Below are 24,311 nucleotides of genomic sequence, written 5' to 3' on the forward strand. Positions count from 1 at the left end.
TATATATATATATATATATATATATATATATCTATCTATATTCACAGGTGGGACATAGGGACACAACTACAATGGCGCGTAACTATTATGGCGCGTAACGACTTACGCGCGCGGGGGGCTTGGGGGGGGGCGCGAAGCGCCCCCACCAACTAGGTGTTGGGGTGGCGCGAAGCGCCACCCCAACAGCTAGTATATATATATATATATCTATCTATATAAAATAAGTTGTCTGTCTGTCTGTGATGATGGATCAGGTGACGTCACCTGAAAAAACTGGATCAGGTGACGTCAAAACTGAAAAAACTAAAAAAAGGCAAAAACTACAAAAAAAACTAAAAACTAATAAAAAAATAAAAAAGCTAAAAAACTAAAAAAACTAAAAAAAGGCAAAAACTACAAAAAAAAACTAAAAACTAATAAAAAAGCTAAGAAACTAAAAAACTAAAAAAAGGCAAAAACTACAAAAAAAACTAAAAACTAATAAAAAAGCTAAGAAACTAAAAAAACTAAAAAAAGGCAAAAACTACAAAAAAAACTAAAAACTAATAAAAAAAATAAAAAAGCTAAAAAACTAAAAAAACTAAAAAAGGTAAAAAACTAAAAAAACTAAAAACTAAAAAAAACTAAAAAAAAAGGAAAAAAACTGAAAAATAAGCTAAAATAAAGGTAAAAACCAATAAAAAACTAAAAAAAAACTGAAAAAACTAAAAAAAGGCAAAAACTACAAAAAAAACTAAAAACTAATAAAAAAAGTAAAAAAGCTAAAAAACTAAAAAAAACTAAAAAAACTAAAAAAAGGTAAAAAACTAAAAAAAATAAAAAATTAAAAAAAACTAAAAAAAAGGAAAAAAACTGAAAAATAAGCTAAAATAAAGGTAAAAACCAATAAAAAACTAAAAAGAAAAAAGGAAAAAAACTAAAAAAAAATTTCATCTAAAAAACTAAAAAAAACTAAAAAAGGTAAAAACTAAAAGAACTAAAAAAGAAAAAAATAAATGACGAAACTCAAAGAGAAAGCGACCAGGACAAAAGGAATGTTCGATTAGCAATCAACAAAGCACCGGGACACAGGGAGTATAAATGACGACCAGGACATAAGTAAAAAAAAAAAACTATCTATATATATAAAAATAAGTTGTCTGTGGATCTGTGGATCGTGGATCAGGTGACGTCACCTGAAAAAACTGGATCAGGTGACGTCAAAACTGAAAAAACTAAAAAAAGGCAAAAACTACAAAAAAAACTAAAAACTAATAAAAAAATAAAAAAGCTAAAAAACTAAAAAAACTAAAAAAAGGCAAAAACTACAAAAAAAACTAAAAACTAATAAAAAAAATAAAAAAGCTAAAAAACTAAAAAAACTAAAAAAACTAAAAAAAGGTAAAAAACTAAAAAAACTAAAAACTAAAAAAAATAAAAAAAAGGAAAAAAACTGAAAAATAAGCTAAAATAAAGGTAAAAACCAATAAAAAACTAAAAAAAAAAAACTGAAAAAACTAAAAAAAGCAAAAACTACAAAAAAACTAAAAACTAATAAAAAAAGTAAAAAAGCTAAAAAACTAAAAAACTAAAAAAACTAAAAAAGGTAAAAAACTAAAAAAAATAAAAAATAAAAAAAAACTAAAAAAAAAAGGAAAAAACTGAAAAATAAGCTAACATAAAGGTAAAAACCAATAAAAAACTAAAAAGAAAAAAAGGAAAAAACTAAAAAAAATTTTCATCTAAAAAACTAAAAAAAACTAAAAAAGGTAAAAACTAAAAGAACTAAAAAAGAAAAAAATAAATGACGACACTAAACTAAAAACTAATAAAAAAACTAAAAAATCTAAAAATCTAAATAAGCTAAAAAAGAAAAAAAAAGGAAAAAAATAAAGGAGAAAAACAAAACTAAAAAACGAATGTATATACAGACCGGGACACCGGGATACAAATGACGACCGGGACACAGGGATATAATGACGACCGGGACACAGGGACACAACTACAACAGGGACACCGGGGAAACAGGGGGATGTAAATGACGACCGGGACACCGGGACAGGGAATGGTCGATAGCAATCACCATCAACAAAGCTCAAGGGCAATCATTAGAATCATGAGGTATAGATCTGAATACAGATTGTTTTCCCATGGACCATTATATGTTGCATGTTCAAGAGTCGGTAAACCTGACAATCTATTTATATGCAAAGACAATGGGACAGCAAAGAATGTTGTATATTCGCAAGTTTTACGTAGTTAAAACCATATATCATATATATATATATATATATATATATATATATATATATATATATATATATATATATATATATATATATATATATATATATATATATATATATATATATCTATCTATATTCACAGGTGGGACATAGGGACACAACTACAATGGCGCGTAACTATATGGCGCGTAACGACTTACGCGCGCGGGGGGCTTGGGGGGGGCGCGAAGCGCCCCCACCAACTAGGTGTTGGGGTGGCGCGAAGCGCCACCCCAACAGCTAGTATATATATATATCTATCTATATAAAAATAAGGTCTGTCTGTCTGTGGATGGATGGATCAGGTGACGTCACCTGAAAAAACTGGATCAGGTGACGTCAAAACTGAAAAAACTAAAAAAGGCAAAAACTACAAAAAAAACTAAAAACTAATAAAAAAAATAAAAAAGCTAAAAAACTAAAAAAACTAAAAAAAGGCAAAAACTACAAAAAAAACTAAAAACTAATAAAAAAGCTAAGAAACTAAAAAAAACTAAAAAAGGCAAAAAACTACAAAAAAAACTAAAAACTAATAAAAAAGCTAAGAAACTAAAAAAACTAAAAAAGGCAAAAACTACAAAAAAAACTAAAAACTAATAAAAAAAATAAAAAAGCTAAAAAACTAAAAAAACTAAAAAAAGGTAAAAAACTAAAAAAACTAAAAACTAAAAAAAACTAAAAAAAAAAGGAAAAAACTGAAAAATAAGCTAAAATAAAGGTAAAAACCAATAAAAAACTAAAAAAAAACTGAAAAAACTAAAAAAAGGCAAAAACTACAAAAAAAAAACTAAAAACTAATAAAAAAAGTAAAAAAGCTAAAAAACTAAAAAACTAAAAAAACTAAAAAAAGGTAAAAAACTAAAAAAAAATAAAAAATAAAAAAAAACTAAAAAAAAGGAAAAAACTGAAAAATAAGCTAAATAAAGGTAAAACCAATAAAAAACTAAAAAAGAAAAAAGGAAAAAACTAAAAAAAATTTTCATCTAAAAAAACTAAAAAAAACTAAAAAAGGTAAAAACTAAAAGAACTAAAAAAGAAAAAAATAAATGACAACACTCAAAGAGAAAGCGACCAGGACAAAAGGAATGTTCGATTAGCAATCAACAAAGCACCGGGACACAGGGAGTATAAATGACAACCAGGACATAAGTAAAAAAAAAAAACTATCTATATATAAAAATAAGTTGTCTGTGGATCTGTGGATCGTGGATCAGGTGACGTCACCTGAAAAAACTGGATCAGGTGACGTCAAAACTGAAAAAACTAAAAAAAGGCAAAAACTACAAAAAAAACTAAAAACTAATAAAAAAAATAAAAAAGCTAAAAAACTAAAAAAACTAAAAAAAGGCAAAAACTACAAAAAAAACTAAAAACTAATAAAAAAGCTAAAAAACTAAAAAAACTAAAAAAAGGCAAAAACTACAAAAAAAACTAAAAACTAATAAAAAAAATAAAAAAGCTAAAAAACTAAAAAAACTAAAAAAACTAAAAAAAGGTAAAAAACTAAAAAAACTAAAAAAAAATAAAAAAAAGGAAAAAACTGAAAAATAAGCTAAAATAAAGGTAAAAACCAATAAAAAACTAAAAAAAAAACTGAAAAAAACTAAAAAAAGGCAAAAACTACAAAAAAACTAAAAACTAATAAAAAAAGTAAAAAAGCTAAAAAACTAAAAAAACTAAAAAAACTAAAAAAAAGGTAAAAAACTAAAAAAATAAAAAATAAAAAAAAAATAAAAAAAAGGAAAAACTGAAAAATAAGCTAACATAAAGGTAAAAACCAATAAAAAACTAAAAAGAAAAAAAGGAAAAAACTAAAAAAAATTTTCATCTAAAAAACTAAAAAAAACTAAAAAAGGTAAAAACTAAAAGAACTAAAAAAGAAAAAAATAAATGACGACACTCAAAGAGAAAGCGACCAGGACAAAAGGAATGTTCGATTAGCAATCAACAAAGCACCGGGACACAGGGAGTATAAATGACGACCAGACATAAGTAAAAAAAAATTAACAAAACTAAAAAGAAGGTAAAAACTACAAAAAAACTAAAAAGAAAAAAAAAACTAAAAACTAATAAAAAAACTAAAAATCTAAAAATCTAAATAAACTAAAAAAGAAAAAAAAAAGGAAAAAAATAAAGGAGAAAAACAAAACTAAAAAACGAATGTATATACAGACCGGTACACCGGGATACAATGACGACCGGGACACAGGGAATATAAATGACGACCGGGACACAGGGACACAACTACAACGGGGACACCGGGGGAAACAGGGGGATATAAATGACGAGCCGGACAAAAAAACTAAAAGAAAAAAAAACTAAAAACTAATAAAAAACTAAAAAATCTAAAAATCTAAATAAGCTAAAAAAGAAAAAAAAGGAAAAAAATAAAGGAGAAAAACAAAACTAAAAACGAATGTATATACAGACCGGGACACCGGGATACAAATGACGACCGGGACACAGGGAATATAAATGACGACCGGGACACAGGGACACAACTACAACGGGGACACCGGGGGAAACAGGGGGATGTAAATGACGACCGGGACACGGGACAGGGAATGGTCGATTAGCAATCACCATCAACAAAGCTCAAGGGCAATCATTAGAATCATGAGGTATAGATCTGAATACAGATTGTTTTCCCATGGACCATTATATGTTGCATGTTCAAGAGTCGGTAAACCTGACAATTTATTTATATGCAAAGACAATGGGACAGCAAAGAATGTTGTATATTCGCAAGTTTTACGTAGTTAAAACCATATATATATATATATATATATATATATATATATATATATATATATATATATATATATATATATATATATATATATATATATATATATATATATATATCTATCTATATTCACAGGTGGGACATAGGGACACAACTACAATGGCGCGTAACTATTATGGCGCGTAACGACTTACGCGCGCGGGGGGGCTTGGGGGGGGGCGCGAAGCGCCCCCACCAACTAGGTGTTGGGGTGGCGCGAAGCGCCACCCCAACAGCTAGTATATATATATATATATCTATCTATATAAAAATAAGTTGTCTGTCTGTCTGTGGATGGATGGATCAGGTGACGTCACCTGAAAAAACTGGATCAGGTGACGTCAAAACTGAAAAAACTAAAAAAGGCAAAAACTACAAAAAAAACTAAAAACTAATAAAAAAAATAAAAAAGCTAAAAAACTAAAAAAACTAAAAAAAGGCAAAACTACAAAAAAAACTAAAAACTAATAAAAAGCTAAGAAACTAAAAAAACTAAAAAAAGGCAAAAACTACAAAAAAAACTAAAAACTAATAAAAAAGCTAAGAAACTAAAAAAACTAAAAAAAGGCAAAAACTACAAAAAAACTAAAAACTAATAAAAAAAATAAAAAAGCTAAAAACTAAAAAAACTAAAAAAAGGTAAAAAACTAAAAAAACTAAAACTAAAAAAAACTAAAAAAAAGGAAAAAACTGAAAAATAAGCTAAAATAAAGGTAAAAACCAATAAAAAACTAAAAAAAAACTGAAAAAACTAAAAAAAGGCAAAAACTACAAAAAAAACTAAAAACTAATAAAAAAAGTAAAAAAGCTAAAAAACTAAAAAAACTAAAAAAACTAAAAAAGGTAAAAAACTAAAAAAAATAAAAAATTAAAAAAAACTAAAAAAAAGGAAAAAAACTGAAAAATAAGCTAAAATAAAGGTAAAAACCAATAAAAAACTAAAAAGAAAAAAAGGAAAAAACTAAAAAAAAATTTCATCTAAAAAACTAAAAAAAAACTAAAAAAGGTAAAAACTAAAAGAACTAAAAAAGAAAAAAATAAATGACGAAACTCAAAGAGAAAGCGACCAGGACAAAAGGAATGTTCGATTAGCAATCAACAAAGCACCGGGACACAGGGAGTATAAATGACGACCAGGACATAAGTAAAAAAAAAAACTATCTATATATATAAAAATAAGTTGTCTGTGGATCTGTGGATCGTGGATCAGGTGACGTCACCTGAAAAAACTGGATCAGGTGACGTCAAAACTGAAAAAACTAAAAAAAGGCAAAAACTACAAAAAAAACTAAAAACTAATAAAAAAATAAAAAAGCTAAAAAACTAAAAAAACTAAAAAAAGGCAAAAACTACAAAAAAAACTAAAAACTAATAAAAAAAATAAAAAAGCTAAAAAACTAAAAAAACTAAAAAAACTAAAAAAGGTAAAAAACTAAAAAACTAAAAACTAAAAAAAAATAAAAAAAAGGAAAAAACTGAAAAATAAGCTAAAATAAAGGTAAAAACCAATAAAAAACTAAAAAAAAAAAAACTGAAAAAACTAAAAAAAGGCAAAAACTACAAAAAAACTAAAAACTAATAAAAAAAGTAAAAAAGCTAAAAAACTAAAAAAACTAAAAAAACTAAAAAAACTAAAAAAAGGTAAAAAACTAAAAAAAATAAAAAATAAAAAAAAACTAAAAAAAAAGAAAAAACTGAAAAATAAGCTAACATAAAGGTAAAAACCAATAAAAAACTAAAAAGAAAAAAGGAAAAAACTAAAAAAAATTTTCATCTAAAAAACTAAAAAAAACTAAAAAAGGTAAAAACTAAAAGAACTAAAAAAGAAAAAAATAAATGACGACACTAAACTAAAAACTAATAAAAAAACTAAAAAATCTAAAAATCTAAATAAGCTAAAAAAGAAAAAAAAAGGAAAAAAATAAAGGAGAAAAACAAAACTAAAAAACGAATGTATATACAGACCGGGACACCGGGATACAAATGACGACCGGGACACAGGGAATATAAATGACGACCGGGACACAGGGACACAACTACAACAGGGACACCGGGGGAAACAGGGGGATGTAAATGACGACCGGGACACCGGGACAGGGAATGGTCGATTAGCAATCACCATCACAAAGCTCAAGGGCAATCATTAGAATCATGAGTATAGATCTGAATACAGATTGTTTTCCATGGACCATTATATGTTGCATGTTCAAGAGTCGGTAAACCTGACAATCTATTTATATGCAAAGGACAATGGGACAGCAAAGAATGTTGTATATTCGCAGTTTTACGTAGTTAAAACCATATATATATATATATATATATATATATATATATATATATATATATATATATATATATATATATATATATATATATATATATATATATATATATATCTATATTCACAGGTGGGACATAGGGACACAACTACAATGGCGCGTAACTATTATGGCGCGTAACGACTTACGCGCGCGGGGGGCTTGGGGGGGGGGCGCGAAGCGCCCCCACCAACTAGGTGTTGGGGGTGGCGCGAAGCGCCACCCCAACAGCTAGTATATATATATATATATCTATCTATATAAAAATAAGTTGTCTGTCTGTCTGTGGATGGATGGATCAGGTGACGTCACCTGAAAAAACTGGATCAGGTGACGTCAAAACTGAAAAAACTAAAAAAAGGCAAAAACTACAAAAAAAACTAAAAACTAATAAAAAAAATAAAAAAGCTAAAAAACTAAAAAAACTAAAAAAAGGCAAAAACTACAAAAAAAACTAAAAACTAATAAAAAAGCTAAGAAACTAAAAAAACTAAAAAAAGGCAAAAACTACAAAAAAAACTAAAAACTAATAAAAAAGCTAAGAAACTAAAAAAACTAAAAAAAGGCAAAAACTACAAAAAAAACTAAAAACTAATAAAAAAAATAAAAAAGCTAAAAAACTAAAAAAACTAAAAAAAGGTAAAAAACTAAAAAAACTAAAAACTAAAAAAAACTAAAAAAAAAAAGGAAAAAACTGAAAAATAAGCTAAAATAAAGGTAAAAAACCAATAAAAAACTAAAAAAAAAACTGAAAAAACTAAAAAAAGGCAAAAACTACAAAAAAAAACTAAAAACTAATAAAAAAAGTAAAAAAGCTAAAAAACTAAAAAAACTAAAAAAACTAAAAAAAGGTAAAAAACTAAAAAAAAATAAAAAATAAAAAAAAACTAAAAAAAAGGAAAAAACTGAAAAATAAGCTAAAATAAAGGTAAAAACCAATAAAAAACTAAAAAGAAAAAAAGGAAAAAACTAAAAAAATTTTCATCTAAAAAACTAAAAAAAACTAAAAAAGGTAAAAACTAAAAGAACTAAAAAAGAAAAAAATAAATGACAACACTCAAAGAGAAAGCGACCAGGACAAAAGGAATGTTCGATTAGCAATCAACAAAGCACCGGGACACAGGGAGTATAAATGACAACCAGGACATAAGTAAAAAAAAAAACTATCTATATATATAAAAATAAGTTGTCTGTGGATCTGTGGATCGTGGATCAGGTGACGTCACCTGAAAAAACTGGATCAGGTGACGTCAAAACTGAAAAAACTAAAAAAAGGCAAAAACTACAAAAAAAACTAAAAACTAATAAAAAAAATAAAAAAGCTAAAAAACTAAAAAAACTAAAAAAAGGCAAAAACTACAAAAAAAACTAAAAACTAATAAAAAAGCTAAAAAACTAAAAAACTAAAAAAAAGGCAAAAACTACAAAAAAACTAAAAACTAATAAAAAAAATAAAAAAGCTAAAAAACTAAAAAACTAAAAAAACTAAAAAAAGGTAAAAAACTAAAAAAACTAAAAAAAAATAAAAAAAAGGAAAAAACTGAAAAATAAGCTAAAATAAAGGTAAAAACCAATAAAAAACTAAAAAAAAACTGAAAAAACTAAAAAAAGGCAAAAACTACAAAAAAACTAAAAACTAATAAAAAAAGTAAAAAAGCTAAAAAACTAAAAAAACTAAAAAAACTAAAAAAAGGTAAAAAACTAAAAAAAATAAAAAATAAAAAAAAAATAAAAAAAAAGGAAAAAACTGAAAAATAAGCTAACATAAAGGTAAAAACCAATAAAAAACTAAAAGAAAAAAAGGAAAAAACTAAAAAAAATTTTCATCTAAAAAACTAAAAAAACTAAAAAAGGTAAAAACTAAAAGAACTAAAAAAGAAAAAAATAAATGACGACACTCAAAGAGAAAGCGACCAGGACAAAAGGAATGTTCGATTAGCAATCAACAAAGCACCGGGACACAGGGAGTATAAATGACGACCAGGACATAAGTAAAAAAAAAATTAACAAAACTAAAAGAAGGTAAAAACTACAAAAAAACTAAAAAGAAAAAAAAAACTAAAAACTAATAAAAAAACTAAAAAATCTAAAAATCTAAATAAACTAAAAAAGAAAAAAAAAAGGAAAAAAATAAAGGAGAAAAACAAAACTAAAAAACGAATGTATATACAGACCGGTACACCGGGATACAAATGACGACCGGGACACAGGAATATAAATGACGACCGGGACACAGGGACACAACTACAACGGGGACACCGGGGGAAACAGGGGGATATAAATGACGACCGGGACAAAAAAACTAAAAAGAAAAAAAAACTAAAAACTAATAAAAAAACTAAAAAATCTAAAAATCTAAATAAGCTAAAAAAGAAAAAAAAAGGAAAAAAATAAAGGAGAAAAACAAAACTAAAAAACGAATGTATATACAGACCGGGACACCGGGATACAAATGACGACCGGGACACAGGGAATATAAATGACGACCGGGACACAGGGACACAACTACAACGGGACACCGGGGGAAACAGGGGGATGTAAATGACGACCGGGACACCGGGACAGGGAATGGTCGATTAGCAATCACCATCAACAAAGCTCAAGGGCAATCATTAGAATCATGAGGTATAGATCTGAATACAGATTGTTTTCCCATGGACCATTATATGTTGCATGTTCAAGAGTCGGTAAACCTGACAATCTATTTATATGCAAATACAATGGGACAGCAAAGAATGTTGTATATTCGCAAGTTTTACGTAGTTAAAACCATATATATATATATATATATATATATATATATATATATATCTATCTATCTATATTCACAGGTGGGACATAGGGACACAACTACAATGGCGCGTAACTATTATGGCGCGTAACGACTTACGCGCGCGGGGGGGCTTGGGGGGGCGCGAAGCGCCCCCACCAACTAGGTGTTGGGGTGGCGCGAAGCGCCACCCCAACAGCTAGTATATATATATATATATATATACATACATATATATATATATATATATATATATATATATATATATATATATATATATATATATATATATATATATATATATATGTGTGTGTGTGTGTATATATATATATATATATATATATATATATATATATATATACTAGCTGTTGGGGTGGCGCTTCGTGCCACCCCAACACCTAGTTGGTGGGGCGCTTCGCGCCCCCCAAGCCCCCCCGCGCGCGTAAGTCGTTACGCGCCATTGTAGTTGTGTCCCTGTGTCCCACCTGTGAATATAGATAGATTTATATATGTGTTTCAAACTACGTAAAACTTGCGAATAGACAACATTCTTGGCTTTCCCATTGTCTGTGCATATACAAAGCCTTATGTACTAATAATGACATCATATGCAAACGCTCTTTTTACAAACAAACATGCATACACACAACTCGTTTTTATATAGATAGATAGATAGATAGATACAATACAAATTAACTGCGTAAAACTTGCGAATATACAACATTCTTCGCTGTCCAATTGTCGCTGCATATAAATAGATTGTCAGGTTTACTGACCCTCGAACATGCAACGTACAATTGTCCATGGGAAAAACAATCAGTATTAAGATCTATACCACATTTTTCTAATGATTGACCTTGAGCTTTGTTAATGGTGATGACAAATGCTAATCGAATTGGGAATTGCAATCTTTTAAATTGAAAAGGCAGATCCGTTGGAATCATGGGAATGCGAGGAGTAAGAACAGCCTCACCCTCAAAAGGCCCCGCCAAGATTGTGGCCTCTATTAGGTTTTCCATTGTTTTTTTTTACGGCAAGTCGCGTGCCATTGCAAAGCTTTGGTGGGTTGATATTTCTTAAAAGTATTATTGGTACGCCTATTTTTAGTTGTAGCACGTGTGGTGGAAACCCTGAAAGATCCACGGAATTTAAAAATTCAGATGGATAATTAACCGCTTCATTTGGTTCCAAAACTGTGTCGACTGACTTGTAAAGGACTGCCTGGTCTCGAATCTTGGTCAAAACAATATTGTTGATTTCGTGGACGTCTATATTTTTGGGTGCAAGAATCGCTCTTTCACTTAGCCATTTATTATTTTTATAATTGTTTAGAATATTCGGAAATACTTTTTCAATCAATTCATTTTTGGACGTCACTAAATTACAGAAATCAGCAGGTAGTTGTATAAGTCCTGAAATTGAGTCTACTGGGAGCTTTCCGTTTCCAATTGCCAGCAATTGATCTGAAAATGTTTGACCAGAGTCATCGTTTTGCAATCGGACACGCATATTTGTAGTTAATTTTAATGTTTTTACGTGTGCCCATAAATTAGAATTTTTCAGGCAAGCATTCATTTCGTCTGCAGGAGTTGATCTAGGTATTATAGGTAATGTTTGCCTGAAATCTCCCGCAAGCAATATTAATGTGCTGCCAAAGGGTTTCGACTTCCCTCGCAAATCTTTCAAGCATTGATCCAGAGCCTCGAGCGATTTTTTGTGTGCCATTGTGCACTCATCCCAAATAATAAGTTTGCATTGCTGCAATACTTTACCCATCCCAGATGATTTGGAAATACTACACGTGGGAGTTTCTGTAGAATGCAAATTCAGAGGCAATTTCAAAGCGGAATGAGCAGTTCTTCCACCAGGCAGCAATGTTGCGGCTATTTCGGACGACGCAATTGCCAACGCTATATTATTTTTTGATCGAATTGATGCCAGAATCAGTTTTATCCCAAACGTTTTACCAGTACCTCCTGGCGCATCCAAAAAGAAAATTTCTCCAACGTTGTTATCGACGCAATGCATTATCGTATCATAAATGTCTTTTTGTTCCGACGTTAACTTGGAAATGTTATTTTGTACATATGACAATAGATCACTCGTACTGTAACTTTGTTCACGATCCAATTCTACACATGTCGAAACAGCAGCGATACGGTTAGGTGAAGGCATTCCCAAATCCTGAAGAGGTTTGTTTGCCATACGTACGCACAAATCTTCTATAATAACTAAAGTGTAGTTATAAATTTCTGATGTAAAATCAAAAGTCATATCTGACGTCTCTAACTGTTTTCGATGGAGTATATCTTCGGACATTTTTGACTTATATTTTCCCATAACTCTGTAGGAGCTAATGGAGAGCAAGTTGTTAAAATGATGCCAAACAATGCACGAATTTGACTTGGAGTTGACGTTTCGCACGCGTCATTGATGCAGTTATCCCAGTGTTGGTCATTCTCCAATAAATTCAGAGCTTGGCATGCACTACGGTAAGTGTCATGTATAGTACCGTTTACAGTTCTCAAATACTCAAAGGATGTCGGACCGGGTACATTCACCAAAAGCAGGCGTAGAAAGAAGCATTCATGTTGATTGGGGTGAACGGTGTAGAGTCTTCCTATCGTGGTATCTTTGAAGATGGTAGGTTGGCCGTCGACTGACTTACCCTGTTTTCGACGTTCAAATACTTTATTTTTAGTATTCCACGTGTAATACGAAGGCACTTCAGTATACAGCAGTTTTTTTGCAAAAGAATCATTTTTGCAAAGCGAAAAGACACCGGTTAACTTAGTATCCGGTGGATTCAGGGCTCTTTGTTGCACGTTGGTTTCCGAGAAATAAACACGGCGACCATTCTGTAAATGTACCGCGAAGTGAACAACAGCTGGACTACGTTCATGTATCGGAAATGAAAGAATTCGCCAAACAGATTCATTACTGCTTATGTATTTTCCAGCTTGATATTGTACGATTTCGTCGATATCTTTGATTTCGGGCTGCTAAGCCAAATACTGCCATGTCACTGCCTTTGTTGACGTATTTACATATGTATTTGATTGCCTTTACGGAGTTACAGTATTCAACGTTTATGTGTGCATTAAATGTTTTTGATAATAATGGGGAATATAGAACAACCCACTGGTTATCTACTTCGATGGTGGTACCGTTACGCTTCTTTATTTTTGCTGTTTTACCGCCATCTTCAGTAGATCTTCTTCTATATTGTGGGTAACCATCATTGCCAGTAATTGTGTTGGATACTAAAAGTCGAGGATATTGCTTTGTGCACCTTCCTTTGGCCATGCATGGTGAATTTTCGTTCAGTGCATCGCAAGGTCCATGTATCATATTTTTTACAATAATATCATGTAACCCCTTATCGACATTTTCATCAGGTATTTCAGCGGAAATCACATCATCAATTTCGTTCGAAGTAATTTTTTTATGTAGCCAGATTATTATATGTGCGTGTGGCAAACCTCGTTTTTGCCATTCCACTGAATACATCCGGCATCGCACTGACCCAAACACTTCAAAATTTACTAAGTAGTTTATCAGTGATTTCAACTTTTGCCGGAAGACACGGGCCGTAATGTCATGTCTATGAACCGCCGATTGTCCTTGAAGTAAAAGCTGCAGTATCTCGTCCCAAGATTGATTACATGTAAATGTGATAAATAAATCTGGACGACCATAGAGACGAACATACGCAATAGCATCTTGAGCATATTCATAGCATCGATGAGTTTCAGCAATTCTTAACAACTGAGCGTTTCGCTTATGAAGAATAATATCTCGAGGTAAAAACTGATCACCGACCATAACGATTGCCACTTCGTCGATAGTTGGAGCATTGTATCTACGCACATGTTGGCCAGGAGACGTTTTTTCAGCGGAAATAACAATTTTATGCGTATCAGTAGGCATCAAATCGATGGCTGTTTTGAACAGACGCACTGAGTTATTATTTTCGTGGAAAAGATGTTGCAATTGGGAAACGATTGTCCTTTTAACGTTGGGAGAAATTTCGCAACGTGCATTCAATTCAGAATTTCTATCACTGATGAAGTACAATGGTAAAAATTTATGATTCTCGCCTGAGAATGGTAGAAGGGACCCTGCTTTATGATAAATTTGCCCTTTTACTTTGAAAGTAGGCATAAATTGATCTGGATTTTCGATTTGGGCACCGAACGACGTCATTTGGAAGCATGAGTTATATTTTCTGATCTGTGATAAAAAACGCTTAGATTCTGACGTAGTTCCAGTAAGCAAAGTCTTCAATGGCTCTGGTGGTGCAGCCAATAGAGGAAGTTTAAGTTTTCCCGAGGCGGAACACATTCCCATTGTTTCACCATTGAATTTCAAGGCCTTGCAATAAGGACAAATTTTAGACATAGTCCCGATTTGAACAAATCTACTCAAGCTATAATCACCGACTGGGCTGTACCTGAATGCCAGGCGATAACTTTCAGGTTGCTCTGATTCCTCGGCACGGTTTCTTTTCTTACTTTCTCTATCAGCAGCAAGCCTGATTTCTTGCTGTTCTTGTGATTCCTCGGCACGCCTTCTTTTTTCACTTTCTCTTTTAGCAGCAAGTCTGGTTTCATGTTGCTCTGGTAGTTCCTCGGCATGCCTTCTTTTTTCACTTTCTCTTTTAGCAGCAAGTCTGGTTTCATGTTGCTCTGGTAGTTCCTCGGCACGCCTTCTTTTTTCACTTTCTCTTTTAGCAGCAAGTCTGGTTTCGCGTTGCTCTGGTAGTTCCTCGGCACGCTTTCTGTTCTTTCTTTCTCTATCAGCCTCAAGCCTGTTTCCTTGCTGTTCTTTTGATTCCTCGGCACGCTTTCTTTTCTTACTTTCTCTATCAGCCTCAAGCCTGTTTCCTTGTTGTTCTTTTGATTCCTCGGCACGCTTTCTTTTCTTACTTTCTCTATCAGCAGCAATTTTTTTGGCATAGACTCTTTGAGCATCTTCCTCGGCTTTTGCCATTGTAAGTTCATCAGTCATTTTACAGTTAAACATTAATAGATTTCTACGTGAACGCATGTCTTAAATATCTTTAATGACGTCACCGTCATAACAAAAATGACGACAACTAACTTCATGACGTCAGTAAACACACAAACATGACGTCACCCGACAGACAGACCCACACATCCACAGACAACTTATTTTAAATATATATATATATATATATATATATATATATATATATATATATATATATATATATATATATATATATATATATATATATACTAGCTAGCCACCCCAGCTACTAGCTTCGCGCCACCCCAACACCTAGGTGGTGGGGGCGCTTCGCCCCCAACCCCAAGCCCCCCCCCCGCGCGCGTAAGTCGTTACGCGCCATATTAGTTACGCGCCATTGTAGTCGTCATTTATATTCCCTGTGTCCCGGTCGTCATTTGTGTCCCGGTATCCCGGTCAAACATGACGTCAGTCGACAGACACACAAACAAACAACTTATTTATATATATATATATATATATATATATATATATATATATATATATATATATATATATATATATATATATATATATATATATATATATATATATATATATATATATATATATATATATATATATATATATATATATATATATATATATATATATATATATATATACATATATATATATATATATATATATATATATATATATATATATATATATATATATATATATATATATATATATATATATATATATATATATGTCCACAAATCTGAATGCCACTTCAGAAAGGCGCTAGACCATTGATTTCCGTTTCGAAGGAGCTATTCTCCCGATCTATGGCCATTTAATATTTATGATCACGCTGGCAAAATCAAATTAACATGTAAAATACAAATAAACATGATCTTTCTTCAAGTAAAAAAAATCGATATTTTTCAGAAGGAAGCTAGAAAACTTTACAGTAGCGTTCTCTGATACGCTGCTCCTGATGCTGCGATTTTGATTAAAATTGCTTAAGCTTTTGGTGGTATTTCTCCCTTTTTTGAGAACCACCCAAATTGTCTCAAGCTCGTAGCTTTTGATCAGTAAAATGAAACTTCATGAATTTTATATGTTTTGAACCAGCATAAAAAGCCAATTACTTTGATGTATCTTTTGTCATCAACAGATAGATAACAATCTATTGACTGTTATTTAAAATCCCATTAATTGTTCTTAAAATTTCTTTTTTTCAGAGTTTTGGTTACTATTGGGCCGAGTCGCTACTTACTTGAAGTTCCTTACCACGAACTGTTTGACATTGGAGAGTTGACCCAAAGGAAAAAAAAAATCAACATTTAAGCAAAATAAGATGAAAACTCCTTTTCGGCGCAGATCAATACATCTTAAAGAGATGATGAATGTACTTGCATCAAAGTGTGCACAAAAACTGGTTCATAAGGTGCACTATTTTGAAAATTTGGAGGAAATGACATCTTCTTTGTTTATGCATGCATCGAGAAAGCATTTGATAACAGCTGTCCACAATCATGACCCAAGATTCGTTGTAAAAGCATCCTGAGGGCAAAAGGGTGGTTCTTGATCCCTCTATCTAGCCTTCCTACCCATACACACTTTCTAGAAGAAAGAAAGCCATTTTGGACCTTTTCGAATTAATACGCTGCAAGGATGTCTAATTGGTATGATTGAAGACATAAAACAAGGCAAACACATCACTATCCAATCCCCATCCTCTACAGTCCTTTCCAGCAAATAGGTAAACATAATGCATCCTGTTTTGAAGGAGAATCACACTATCATTAAATCTTTAATCTGTGATTAAAATTTCTTTACTCATTGTCAGAGGTAAAATGCTTGACCTTAGCCCCTTCAATCCCCCACTTCATCTACCTCCGACTTTTTAGATGAAAATGTGTATGGTACCAACCGCTAAAATCTTAGGGTCTGATATACCAATAGTTAAACAATCACCTAGGTTTTTTTTCCTTATAGTTGTTTCTAATTATCTTCTTTTTAAAGGAATCAACTGGCGAGTTATCAGGGATAATCTATATTGGAATATCATTCAAACGGGATGTGCAGTGTCTTACAAAGCTGTTTTTCAAATGTATCATGCGGGGTGTCTCTTTTTTTAAGTAACCTAGTCGTACCTTGTATATATCTTTGTTGTAATGGCTTGCCAAACGACTGTTTAAATAGAGATAATTCATCAGAAGGTTGATTGATCTACCTTTTGAAACCATCATAGACGCCACATCGAGCCTCTTTCTTGGAGGTTGTAAAGGTGCTAGATTAGCGATAAAATTTACCTTAAGGTCCTGCTTTGGACCCTAGAGAGGGAGGCTAGTATACCCCACTTGTACAACCTCCAATCTGCTTGAAACGTAAAGTGCAATCGATTTCGACCCAAGGGAACAAACTAAACGAATTTTCACAGGCTTCTACCTCTTCCGAGTTCCACCTACCTTCCACACTAACATATCTGCATTCATTTGAAATTTGGTAGGACAGTATCAAAAGCCAATGCAACGTTAATGGAGAGACAGTTGTAATTTACAGTACAGGCCCTAGTAGTCTTTAAAAGTTTCTATGTTAAGGGATTTCTCGTATATGCCAAAAAGTGAATTGAAAGTAAGAATCATAAGGCTGTTCACCCTCAAGAACTCCGGGCTCTATAGCTCTTTTACAACTTGCTTTACCTTTTCTTCGTTTCCAAACACATTTTAGAGTAAGGAAATTTGTCTGTATGCAAGCCATTACACTATGATTATAAATAACAATACGAGGCAATGTCGCAGTTTTGCAACTTTGATAAAGTTGTAAAACATGATGCAGAAAAGAATGAAAAAATATGTGACAGTTTGGAAGTAGGACTACTATTATTACTAACAACTCACCACGTAACCGAAGGAGCTTCCGAAATAAACTGAACGGGGATTTTAAATGTGTCAACAGTTCGAAACGCTAACGAGAAGCTAGTTTAAAACAATTGAAAACTATAATCTCTTGCTAATTGTTAAGCAAAACGCTGTCTAATCAGTGTAGATTCATCGTACATCCTGCGTCTGCAAAGATTTTTATCAAACCAATTAGTACAAAGCTAAACTTCCAAAGCTGTCAAATAATTCAATGAATGCTTCTTTTGAGTTAGTCTTTAATGTTTTCCAAACAGGTATACGAGAATCTTTTTAGGAGTTGCCCTTTCCTTAACTTTAGAAGAAAATTCCGCTCCGTTCAATCAAAAAAATAAAATTTATATTTTCTAATGATGTAAGTTGCATTAAATTTGAATGTCTGCATCTCTGGCACAAACAGGAGAAGTTTTATGGTTTTTCTAAGATTTCCAGGAAAGTAGGAGTCGGCTACTCAAAGCAGTACAAGTTATGGCAAGACCACCCAATCAGTTCTAAACAGTTTGACCATACAAACTAAAAATGTTTGTAATGGACGAGATAAGATGATACATTAAGGTATCAAACAGCCGTTTTACAACCCTCGCTCAACTCCACCCCCATTAAACTCAAGCTTCATTTCACTCAATCCCCGTTTAGCTCACCCCATTTTAATTCAACCCACAGAAAACTCAGCCCCTATATTCAACTCAACCTCTATTCAATTCAACCACGTTCAACAAAACCTCCGTTTAACTCAACTCAACTCCATTTGGTCAATTTCCTGTGGTTGACAGCATCTAAAGGAAACATACTAATAAAATAAAATACTACCATTAGATTCCTTATTTTATGCTCTTTCCTAGCTTCATGGTCAAATTTCTGAAGAGCCCCCCCCCCTGACGGTTCCAAACATAACCTTTATACTATATTTGTCCGTTGTTTTGCATCTCGAGATACGTTGTGACTTCTTTGTTAACCTATTTTTTCGTAGTCTTGACCCGGTGAAACGCTTTCCTCCAAGAAATTTCAATTCAACAGTTGATCAAAAATATTATTTGAAATGATTTTAAAATGTGGATGACAATGGAAGGGAGCATGATAATTCGATCAATAGAAACGTGCTGCAATTATAAAACAAGATTTGCTTTGTTTTAATCTTTCCTTTTGTTTTGCTTTTACATCCTAGAACTATATATGGAAACATGAGGGGAGGAGTAAATTACCAGAAAAAAAAAACAATAATGTTTAGAAAGAGCAGCAAATAAGGAATCTATTGGTAGTACTTTCACTTTATTAGCATGTTTCCTTGAAATGAGGTCAACAAGAGCAAATCTACCCCCCACTCAGCTTAACCCAGACTGTTGCAGGGGTTGAGTAATACTAGCATAGTCTTAATCCTGGGAAAATCCTCGCTCTAAATGCGCCTAATTTGTCAATACGGAGCAGGTGCGATGTAAGCGAGAGAATATTTAGACTTGAATCTAAATCACAAGTGAGAGGAGGACAGGCAAAACCTTGTACCTCATCAGCTTTTTACTGTTATGCCAATTTTTCTGAAAAAAACTTGACATGTACAAAGTCGTCTCTTCCCCCTTCTGTAAGATGGGTCACAAAAGGCGCAGTTGCATTGTCTTTGAATAATCCGACTGCTTCGGATAATAAACATACTTTCCTAGTTTTGACCATACGCACACAATAAATATGTATGGATACAGATTTTATTGTCCGGCACAAACATAATAAAAAATCCCAAGTAAAAGTATCATAAAAAATCATTTGTTATGCCACAGAAAATTCCAGAATGAAGACCACTTTTCACTATCATCGTAAAGATACACCATGGAACTTCTCAAAGAATCCTGTAAAGTATGCCTCTCGTGCTCGAACAACCATAACACTGTTCCCCAAACAAAGGCAGCAAAATATGGGAAAGGATCAGTTTTAGGAGCATGAAAATATCCTTTTTCAACTGCAAGTTTAGCCAATCCTACTAAAATCCGAGAGAGAAGATAAAAGTTGATCTAAAAAACAGAATAATTTCTTAATTTAAATTTTGTTGCGCACTACCATACATTGAATATATACATACATTTCTGGTTATGAAAAGGAAAATTTGGAGCATTCATTAAAATAGTTAAAAATTAAAAATGAACATTTTTCAGTCACTATGAGAGGTAAAACCGTCATTAGGATTAAAAATTACTAATAATCTCCCCCTTTTATAACAAGTAAATACTAATAGTTTAAATTTAACCCTTTCTAGAAGAAAAAAGAAAAAAAACGAAGAGATTTAAAGGTAATCTAGAAAAGTAGTGTATGAGCATTGGATTTCTTTTTTTCTTCTTTTCCCATAACACTTAACAAGCTCTAATATTCTTGTGTCACTTAAGAATTATGAGCCAGGAGAATGAATTTGTCCGCAAGAAAAATATATTTATGTTCACCTGCTATAATCCCAAGAAATACAAGAATTATACAAAGGCTTAGTGAGGGCAGACCCATAATCTTAGTAATTCTTAAAATAGACTCACCAGAAAAATAAAATTAGGAATTCCAAAATTGTCAGAATTTTTCGGTTTAGGTGTTACTATATGGAAATTTCTTTACAAGAAGTTCAATTACAAAAATTCGATAAGTTCAAAAATTTTCAGTCCAATGTCTTTTTAATACCGTAAACCAACGCAACTTAAAAATTGAGCCTGGATTTTGAAGTTTTGTTCGAAATAGGTGAGAGTCCTAATTTGTGCAATGCCTCAATATTGAGTCACTTTAAATGCGGAATCTTCAGTGAAATTTTCATCCTATTCTAACTGCATCTCCAGCTTTGAATCTCACCAAAACACAAATTTCCTCCCTTGGAGACTCATTTGGCCCATTAACTTTTTGTATTGAGTTCCGACATGTACTTCTTCAATTCGAAAACCATAGAAATTCCTTCAGATACAAACTTCTCCTGCATTCTATTTTTCTTATTGATTGAGTTGTAACTACCTCATATTTGCTGTTCTGTTCAACTTAGTACGCTCAATATGCCAATATTAATTATTCTGAAAACACAAAAGCGTATCATACACGTACTTTTTCTTTTAAATGGTAGACTAAGCTATCACATAGGTTATTTATTCTTGAAGCACTTCACAAGTTAACAGTCTTTAAAAAAAAATTACAAAGTATATGTGTATGGTGCTCGGTATTTGTTTTTCTTCTTTGCTCTTAAAACTGATAATGATTTAAGTTTTACTTATTTCTATTCAAGGTCAAGTAAAAATTTCGACGACGGAATTTGCAGTTCTTTCCACATGTTCTGAAATTAGCCGATTAAATTGTGCTTCTTAAAATTGCAAAGTGCCCTGGTAAGCTTGGATTTTAGTTCACAACTAATTGACTTTTGTGTTTTGATTGATTATGTTCCAGGACTACTGTTCGTCTTAGCAAACTGCTAATTTAGTCTGAAAATGTACAGCAGAAAGAGGAGGGGGGATTTGTCTCAATCATAGAGCAATATTTAATCGATCAAACCCTTGATTACACTTTTCCCTTTCCTTAGATACAAATGTGGAGATTTGAGGTTGAGAAAATTTTTTATATTAATCACTATTTATTCCTTGCAAATTACGAAACAAGCTATTGTATTCCCTTCTAAGTTCTTGGCTAATTTTGTCAAGTGGAAAGAATTTCCAATTTGGCTCATTGCTAAGAAATGGAAGTAGTCATTTCTCAACTTTGAAAACTGGATAGTTTGATCATTTGCAAAAGAAAAAGAATGATGATTCGAGTGATGTGATTCATCACTTAGAAGTTAGGCCACCAGAGCCTTTCCTCTGATTTAATAAAGGTTTAGCAGCTAAGCAAAAAGAACATGGGCGTGTTTGATACCCTTGATGTGCAAGGCACCACCAGTTATGTTTACCAAACAATAAAAAATATAGACAAACATACACTGGTTCTTTTTAAAACCAATGTTGAATGTTGCAAGTATATGCAAAATACGAAGATGGTATACACAGAATGTGATGTGCACATATTGAAAACAAAATAGATTAGCTGTTTGTCGTCTTATTTTCTTCCTTGCCATAAGGATGTTCTATGTTTTTTTTTTTTTAAACTAATTAACGCATTAACTAATGCGCTATTATCATCTTTACATCAAAACTAAAAGTGCCATCACAACTAAAAAATTATATTCCACTAGGCGTGTGAATTAGTGTGTTTGTCCTATGATGTACACTCCTCGAAAAATAAATTTAAAGGCAATTTCCTGGAAATTATCTATGCTGGGAGCTAATTTCATATGCCAACTTATCGTCGGATTCGGACGAAGCTATTCCTCAGATCTGGCCCCCTACTCCTACCCTGCTAAAGATGTCACTGGATCAATTTTGCGTCGAATTATTCTCGTCACACATCTATGGTAGGAATCATAAAATTGGTCTGAAATAGGGGAATAAATTTACTCGCCGAATACTGAAAATATTGTGACGTCAAGACACTCCTTTAGTGACTGAGAGTTTTCCTTGATTTTCGCCGGATGTTGATGCACCTAGAGCTCGATTATGCAAATACTTGGGAGGAGCTACAAAAGGCTTTAGTTTGGTACCTACACCCTCTCATGGACCTCTTGAAGGGGGTAGGAAAAGCAGGGTTGTCAATGTTTAATGTCATTTTAAACTATTTGGTGTATGCGACTCCTTCAATACTTTTGGGCCAAATCGTCCACTATTTATTAAACTTTTTGAGCTTATTCAATAGAACTATCTTAAAATATGTACTTGTAGGAGGTTATATATGACATAGTACTTTTCAAATTGAAATTACTATTGAGTCTGCCCACTAGAAAAATATTTGCATAAAAAGCGTAGGGTTTTGCTGATCGTGTAAAGGCGCCATCAAACTGTGGAATAGCGAGGAATTCAAAGATCGAAGTAAACGTGTCAATTTTTTAGGCAAGCCGTTCAACAACTGAACTTTTAATGCGTAGAACATAGAAACAGAGGTTCTGTATTTGCTTAGCAAACAACCATGATGTATGATCGCTTTTCTATCAATGCTTTCTATTTCCTCTCTAGCATGCCTCTAGCCATATTCCTTGTTTTAAGACAAGCCGTTTCTCATGCCTTATTGGGGATCTAGAACCTGAGATCGAGAAGTCATGCAAACTCTTTGAAACCTAATGGCTGATGGTCTTTGAGTATAAGGCAGAGATACGTAGAACCGTTGATAGTGATTCACTTTATTCTACTTTTTAAAATCACTTGCCTTAAAAATCCGCAGGGCAAAGCACGGTGACCTGTTCTATAACGGATAGAACATCCGTTCTATCCGTGACCTGTTCTATTTTATAACGGATTTATGCGCACTTCTCCGATCTATTGCAGCTACGAAAGACAATTTTTGGCGTAATCAAACATCAAGACAATACTCAGAAATAGACTTTTACTATCGATTATCAAACTCTATTATGCACGCTTAGCAATTGGTGACGAAGTCATCAGAAAATCAACAGGATCCGGCGATCCACTCAGAAGTGCAAAAAGCTTTTCAGAATAGCACAAACATAAAAGGATCGCTGCCGTTGCTCAAAACCGTATCGACGGTAGAGGGACCTCTGAGCCTTATCAATATAAGAATTGCTTTTAAGTCCATAATAACTAGAAGATCATTTTTGATTGACCGATACTTGACACACAAGACAACAGACATCTTTGTTCCGTTGCGTAGTATTTCTGATTATGCATATTGGACATTGTTTATCAGTGAGTTCTTTTTTCATTTTTATTCTTTTTATAGGCTTATATAGTGTTTTCTTTTTCAATATTTAAGCTAACTCTTCAGTTGTTTTTTTTTTCATTTCCCTTTCTTCCCGCTGATAAAGACTTTTATAATTATTTCTGAATAAAAAGTCTTTATTTGTTTATATTTACTGTCCTGCTAGAAAATTATACATGTTATTACATATTTTCGTTCCACTTTAATTAGCCAAGTTTAATCTGGTTCGCTTTAATTTTATTTGTATTAAAAATAAACTAACAAACAGAGATGTCAGTAGAAACGCGATTAGTCAAGTACGGCATCCAACCGGTAGACCATCCAAGATCAAAACATGGAATGTAAATTTTCCAGTTCAGACTTAGATGATTTTAGTTAACATTAACCTTTCCTAAAGGGAAAGTTAACTTTAACTTTGAATAAAGGTCTTAAGTTAAAAAATGAAGCAACATTTACCCGAAAAACTTTATTTATTCACAAGGGCCTTAATAATTCAATTTCTGGTAATATGAACCCAAATACTTC

At 32.0% G+C, this 24,311-nt stretch overlaps 1 protein-coding gene and 1 long non-coding RNA gene across 2 annotated transcripts in view; both read right to left on the reverse strand.

The window, feature by feature from the left end:
* Positions 1-3,470: 3,470 nt before the first annotated feature.
* On the reverse strand, positions 3,471-5,498 carry LOC136035093 (uncharacterized). Its single transcript, XR_010619329.1, has 2 exons — positions 5,435-5,498; positions 3,471-3,556 (listed from the first exon to the last, which is right to left on the reverse strand). It is a non-coding gene; the product is annotated as an uncharacterized LOC136035093 (long non-coding RNA).
* Positions 5,499-19,722: 14,224 nt separating this feature from the next.
* LOC136034617 (peroxisomal membrane protein 4-like) overlaps positions 19,723-24,311 on the reverse strand; it is a 36,768-nt gene continuing 32,179 nt past the window's right edge. The window contains exon 5 of the mRNA XM_065715901.1: positions 19,723-20,041. Within this exon, the coding sequence (XP_065571973.1) occupies positions 19,793-20,041 (249 nt within the window). The 3' untranslated portion in view covers positions 19,723-19,792. The remainder of the gene's footprint in view (positions 20,042-24,311) is intronic.

The sequence above is a fragment of the Artemia franciscana genome, chromosome 13 (genome assembly GCF_032884065.1).
Source record: "Artemia franciscana chromosome 13, ASM3288406v1, whole genome shotgun sequence".
Taxonomy (NCBI): domain Eukaryota; kingdom Metazoa; phylum Arthropoda; class Branchiopoda; order Anostraca; family Artemiidae; genus Artemia; species Artemia franciscana.